A 6,677-nucleotide genomic window follows, 5' to 3' on the forward strand; every position below is an offset into this window, starting at 1 on the left:
CCCGAATGAGTGGTCCCATCCCAAACCTGCATAAACCATTCTATGATGGAGGAGAAGGTGCACTCGACAGACGAGAGGAGGGGAGAGGATGAGGAGGGAGTGGAATGAGTGTCACCATGCTATAGCGGGATTGTAATTTGATGTGTATATTATACAAACGTATTTGTATTGGTTACTTAGCTAGGAGGAGTTTTCGGTCAGGACATCTCAGTGATTGTTACACCCACGGCCTCCATAACTATTCATTTTCAAGATCCACACATACCTGGATCCCTCACTAGAGCTTCCACATGATAATTAATTTATCAGATAATTTCATTTCTGGGGAATATTCATGAGAACATGTTGTTGTGAAAATTTCATATGTTCATACTTCTCGCAAATGAAGGGCCTAGTATGGACAAGAAGGGAGTGTTGAAGCATGATCGAGCATGGAGACTGAGACGGACTGAGATGAACGCACAATGAATGAGATGGAGCTTCAAATGAAGATTTCAAGACTTTGAAGCAACCATAATGATGCATGAAGACATGGATCAAATAAACAGGCTGACACTTAATTATTTCATCCATAGCCTTCAACAAATGTTATGCTAGTTAACTTTTGGGGCATAGACAGTTTTTTACAGCATTTCGCTAAGTAAATCTACCTAGAGTTGGGCTAGCTGAATTTGCATTTCGCCCCTCCATAAATAGTGCTCCTAGAGCATCATTTAGACATGGGTTTGTTTAGTTAAAAGCTCACCATAGTTGCAACTTCATGTACTTGTCCAACGACTAAGCCAAGACCACTAACAAAACTACAACCATCATCTATACTTTATTTGTATTCGCAATATCCAGATTGCATATCATAGTTATTGTTGTGTTGTTTAATTGTGAACTAGTTTGTAGTTGGACCTTCAAAGTTGTCTTCACCCCAATCGACGAGTGTTCCTCATCGAGTGATCTCGGACACCCATAGTGATGTATCTTTGATTGTTGTTAGTGTATTCAAGATGTATGCATTCTTGTATCCCCAAAATTTCTAGTTTCTATGATTACATCTGCTTTCCACCAATTAAAATGCCTAAGTTAGTGCATACAAATATTTATGAATATCATATACATACCAGTAATAACACAGCTCAAGGCATGTAATTTTCAAACCACAAAAGACTCAGGTCCACTTGATCATCACTCATATAGGAGTAAGAGGTCTCCAGGAAGGTTGTAACCTCAAGGTGGTGATCAAGCTCAAAGAAAATGTAATCATCAATCAGTGGAACATCAAACTCTGAGGTAGGGTCTTTCCTGAAAAGTTCAACAATGTGTGGGTCTTTACCCTTAATGAAGTCACATTGTCCATTGAACTTCTCATCTACAGGATGGATGAGTTTCATTCCCATATACTCACAATCAGAGCATCCACCTAATTACCAAGCAGACATCAAGAGGAAACAGTAATTAGCTTGGATGCAAGGCAAGAATGCATTGAGCAACAAAAGTTGTATCATAATATTCATATTTCGTATTGAATGGAGCATATAATACAAAAAATCCTTGGTATCTCAAATCCAATTGGAATAAAGCTGAAATAAACAATTTCTATACAGAATTAGATATTTCAGCAAAATGCGCTTGCCACACAATTAAATGGTTGATCTAAACAAAACACCATTCATGCTAAATGAGTAAATCTGTTGCAAATACTCAACTTTAGAAACTCTTAGTCTGGTCTAATGTGAAAGTTCAGTTGCTACTCGGGGCTATCATATAAACCGAACTAAAAAACTCCCTGTTTAACCCAAAATTAATTTCAGTGCAAGTGTGTAACCCAAAGTTAAGTGCTTTGCACGTTTAATTCATGTTTCCGCCCTACTCTCTTTTAGTATCAGAAATTCATTCAGTAAGATGAGATACTAAATAAAGAGGATCCGCACAAAAACTAGACGTTAGTTGCAAATGTTAATTTCAGATAATAATATCATGTCTAAAAACCTAGGCAAGTGTAATATGAGAATTCAGTCATATGTATGAACTAATGAAAAACAAGGAAAACTTGGCATACCAGCTCTTCCTGATAATGTCACAGGACAGCACAAGGTCACATCATCCACATCTTGAAGTGAAGCACGAACCTCAGCAAAAAAAACAGCTTAGGCTGATTAGGCTCGCTCTCGCGTGATGCCAAGAAGTTTACATGATAATAGCTATCAGGAACCAAAGTAACCAAACTTTTGCCGCATAGTAGATGAATCTGATAAAGTTCCTGAATAATGAAAATTAACCCATGTCAGAGATGCAGCAGATTGAAGGAAAACCAAAATATAAATCAGCCGTTAGGCAAACGGGAATCAGCAATATTACCCCAAACTGGAACGCGAGTTTCTTGAGCGCCATGTTTACTATACCAAGGCAAAACTCCTGATCCCTCTTGAAGGCATGCATCTTGATCCTTAACGCTCTATATGCTCCTTGGCTTAGGCTCGACGAGCTTGGTGGCGGCTGTGTGAGAGCTAAACTGGAAACAACCAGCTTGACGAATTCAAGCACTATAAGCGATGAATTGCTTTGTGGCCTCGGGTCAGTTAATCCAAAAGCTAATGGGTGACCATGAATTCCATGCTTTGCAAGAAAAGCGTCAGTAGGAGCACAGTTGGCAATGAAAAAAAACTGAGCCTCGCGAGCTGCGTCACTAGGGAGATGCGCTGCCAGAATGGCAGCCCTGAAGGCGTCGTCCATGCGGTTTGCGTGGGAAACACCTTCTCTGTCAACAAGCACGGCGGCATGGTGAAGGTTGTCATGGCTTCTGCTCAGGTAGGACACGACCTCTTCAGCAGACGGGGTGGGCGCGTACGCCCTCATGAAGGCGACGAGGGCGTCGAGGGAGCGGCGAGCCAGGCGGAATATGGCCTTGCAGCTCAGCATCATGGGCTGAAGAACCTCCTGGCTGGAGGAAGCGGGGAAGACTGTATCGTGCCAGAGACAGTTGGCGAGGATGTTGCAGACGGGGTCGTGGAGGCCGTAGGCGTAGCCCGCGAGCAGCACGCCGCGCGCGTGGCGGCCGACGATCTCGCGGTCCATCATGGCGAGCGCCTGCAGGTGGTGCCGGTGAACGGTGTCCAGCAGCGCTGCCTCGAGCGGGCTCGGCTCCGCCCGGGGGTGACGCCTCGGCGGCCCCTCCGCGCCGGCGGCAGGGATCGGAGGACGGGGCACCTTCACGATGCGGCGGGGCTCGACGCACACCGGGCCAAGGGTCACATAGTCCATGGTTTCGGGGGTCACTCCATATTTCTTCGTCAAATCCTCCATCACACGGCGATTCGCCGCCGCGAGATCGGGCTGCATCGCTGACGGCGGAGGGCGTTTGGGGGGATCGAAACTTCTGTGAGAGAAAAAAGCGAGGATACTATCGACGGAAGAGGAGTCGGAGGGACAATTCGGTTGCGAGGACTCCTAATTTTCCAGGGCGATGTATTGCACAGATTACGATGTTCTTCTGTTCCTATATCGTCGGAGATAGTTCAAAGGGCTTATTGCTTGAATTAAGCATGAAGAAGAAAAGAAAAAAAAATATCCATATCAATCTCAACATAAGATTAATGATATAGGACTTACATGTGCAATGCTTATGGCACATCTAGATGTGCTTTAGCAAAACTGTAGTTCAAACGAGTATTGTTTTTCATGAAAATTTTATGTTGACGCGAAGATGGCAAATTTATGTTGACTAGCACATTCTTTTGGCAAAGAATTATAGATTTTGTCATATTCATCAATTAAACTTGTCACTCTCGACAAACATAATTTGCCTGATTAGAAACATGTTCGTGTATGTACACGTTCCGCACTGCACGTAGTTCCGATTGTGTTCGAAGTCGGATGGCTCAGCCCGTATACACAAAGAAAATAATAAATACCCAGGACACAAGGACCGCATATTCCTCATAAACAGAGAGGAAACAATCGATCGCGCCGCATCGACGGGAGAGACGAGATGAACCCTATCTGCCGCCGCCGCTCCGCGTTGCCGCCGCCGGCGAAGACGACCCCGACGGACGATGAAAACCTCCTCCCCGAGGTACTCATCCGTCTCCCTCCGCAGCCATCCTCTCTCCCCCGCGCCTCCCTCGTCTGCAAGCAGTGGCGCCACCTCATCGCCGATCCCCAATTCCTCCGCCGCTTCTGCGCCCACCACCGGGAGCCCCCCATCATCGGCGTGTTCCTGGACTTCTACCGCGGAGACCTCTCCTTCAGGTCGGTCCTGGATCGCCCGGACCTCATCCCGCCCGAGCGCTTGTCCGTGCGGTTCGACGGCATCGAAGGCGGCGGCGTCGAGGGAAACGACGGCATCTGGTCCTTCCGCCGCTGCCGCCACGGTCGCGTGCTCTTCACCAGAGGGGACCACCTCGGCAAGGGCTGCCGCCACGTACTGGTGTGGGATCCCGTCACAGGCGACCGCCGCTTCATAGGCAGTCCGCCGCAGTTGGATCACGACTGGAGCAAGTCACATGTGCAAGCGGATGTGCTCTGTGTTGCCGGCGACAAGGACCACGTACACGGCAGCTGCCACTCGAGCCCCTTCAATGTCGTCTTGGTGTGCGCCAACAAGCTGGCCGCGCGAGCCTGCGTCTACTCATCGGAGACCAACTCATGGGGCGATCTCATATCAACCGATGTTCCGTATCACACTATGTCTTGTGTTGGAAGTCGAAGCATCCTGGTTGGCAATTCCCTGCACTGGTTTATTTTTGGTACTCGGACTGGCATCCTTAAGCTTGATTTGGATACTCGGAGCCTAGCTGTTGTAGAGGTGCCACCGGATGCCCATTCTAGTCATCATGGCCTCTATCTGAGTACGCTGGGTGGCGGGCTTGGCTTCATCGTTGTGTCAGACGACTTCGTAGCTCAACTATGGGTGAGGACGACTGATTTTGATGGAGTTGCTGGATGGATGCCGGCACAAGCAATTGAGTTGAACAAGCTTCTTCCGCTGAGACCAGGCGAGTGGACAAATCTGCAAACGGTGTTGGGTGTCGCTGGAGATGAGAATGTGATATTTGTGTCAACAAGTGGAGGCGTCTTCATGGTCCATCTTGAGTCCTTGCAGTTTAAGAAGATTTTTGAAAGCAATCCTTTCGCCGAATGTACGACATCAACCATCCACCCATTCACAAGTTTTTTTACTGCAGGCAATAACATGAATGTACAAGGATAAGGCCTATAGTCTTTTCCAATACTTCTGGAGTACCTTCCGTGCTTTCGGTTACTGTAGCAATTTTGATACTCCAAATATCAATAGTTTGTTCGGCTGGTGATGAACTCGTAACAGAGTCTTTTTTAATATTTCTTTTGTTTAGTGAGCAGTACTAGACAGTGCGGCTGCTCGTCTATTGCAGTATGTGTAACCTGTACTCTGTACCAAGCTATGATGGAGATATTTTCACAAGATATATAACAGTTGGAAATTGGCAAGAACTAAATCAGTGACCAAATTGGCATACTTGAAAGCGTAAACTCTGCGGATCTTGATACTTGCAAGAACTTGATTTGATCTTTTGTTACGAAATGACGGCTCTTGTTCTTTTATCATGTTTTGAAGTGCCTCTCTTCTAGTGAAGGGAGTATGTTTTAATCTTTGCTAAGGTCACTTTATTTAACTCTGGAGAACCATTGCCACTTCTGTTTTCCAGAGTTTATTAGCTCGGCTAAATTGTAATAACTTATTATGATTTGTGGAGTAGAATGAGCTCACTTAAAAAAAGGGAGAGGAAACACTGAACCACACGAAATATATATTTGTTGTGTCAGATTTGTGTTAGCAGGCGACTTCAGATTATATGCTGCTACACATAACGGAGTACTGTATTATTTTTCTTATCAGTATCGTGGTTGTTTGATGTTTCTATGTAAATTGGGTGGGGGGAGGATGAAGAGGGAAACTGGGATAAAAGAGGAAACTTAAACTGGGGTGGGGAGGATGAAGAGGTAACAGTGGAATTGCAGTTCAAGTAAGCGTTAATTTTAATAAGTACTCCTAGCTAAGATGTCCAACCGCATAAGTTTACTTTATCTAGACATTTAGCAGACCAGTTTCCCAGGTTGCATTTTATCAGTTCTGTTAGCGCGCGAGCTGCATTGGTTCTATGGCGAGACGTGTTTGTGTTGCATCTGTCGTAAATGTTTGCTACTACCATCGTCGAGATTTGCTACATTATTAATGGTGATGCTAAACATGCTACGGCGGTGACCATATTTTTTGCTGCAACCGCAGTCATTTTTTGCTACAACCGGCGACATAATTTGTTACCACCATTCTTTTTGGCGGTGACCAGCGATGAAAATCAGAGAAAAGCTGCAGCCGACTACGAGAAAGCTTCAAAACGCTTTTGAAAAAGCTTCAACTAGGGAACGGTGAGCTGACAATGGTGAGCAGCAACGACAGGAGCTGCTTTTTTGCTGCAACCGTTGTTCGTGTTTGCTACGTCCGTCAGGCGTTTTGCTGCGACCAACAACTGAGGGAGGTACACTGCGAGCTCGTCCATGGAGCGTTGCGGCCGGCGACCGCCGCCACCGGAGCTGCGACCCATGGCATTTTTTGACTGCAACCTGCAAGCGCTCGGTGTTGCATGCGTGAAGCTGGCGAGAAACCAATGGGAGGCACCGACCATCAACGAGGGCGGCGACCGGCGGTG

The 6,677-nt window shown here is 46.2% G+C and overlaps 2 protein-coding genes across 2 annotated transcripts; one reads left to right on the forward strand and one right to left on the reverse strand.

The window, feature by feature from the left end:
- Positions 1–1,154: 1,154 nt before the first annotated feature.
- LOC119291988 lies at positions 1,155–2,918 on the reverse strand. Its single transcript, XM_037570831.1, has 3 exons — positions 2,350–2,918; positions 2,051–2,251; positions 1,155–1,411 (listed from the first exon to the last, which is right to left on the reverse strand). The coding sequence occupies exons 1-2, from the start codon at positions 2,911–2,913 to the stop codon at positions 2,087–2,089; spliced, it is 729 nt and encodes a 242-aa protein (XP_037426728.1). The 5' UTR covers positions 2,914–2,918; the 3' UTR covers positions 1,155–1,411; positions 2,051–2,086.
- A 1,026-nt stretch (positions 2,919–3,944) lies between these two features.
- LOC119274593 lies at positions 3,945–5,459 on the forward strand. Its single transcript, XM_037555307.1, has one exon. The coding sequence runs from the start codon at positions 3,980–3,982 to the stop codon at positions 5,198–5,200; it is 1,221 nt and encodes a 406-aa protein (XP_037411204.1). The 5' UTR covers positions 3,945–3,979; the 3' UTR covers positions 5,201–5,459.
- The last annotated feature ends 1,218 nt before the right edge of the window (positions 5,460–6,677 follow it).

Source organism: Triticum dicoccoides, chromosome 1A (assembly GCF_002162155.2).
Source record: "Triticum dicoccoides isolate Atlit2015 ecotype Zavitan chromosome 1A, WEW_v2.0, whole genome shotgun sequence".
NCBI lineage: Eukaryota > Viridiplantae > Streptophyta > Magnoliopsida > Poales > Poaceae > Triticum > Triticum dicoccoides.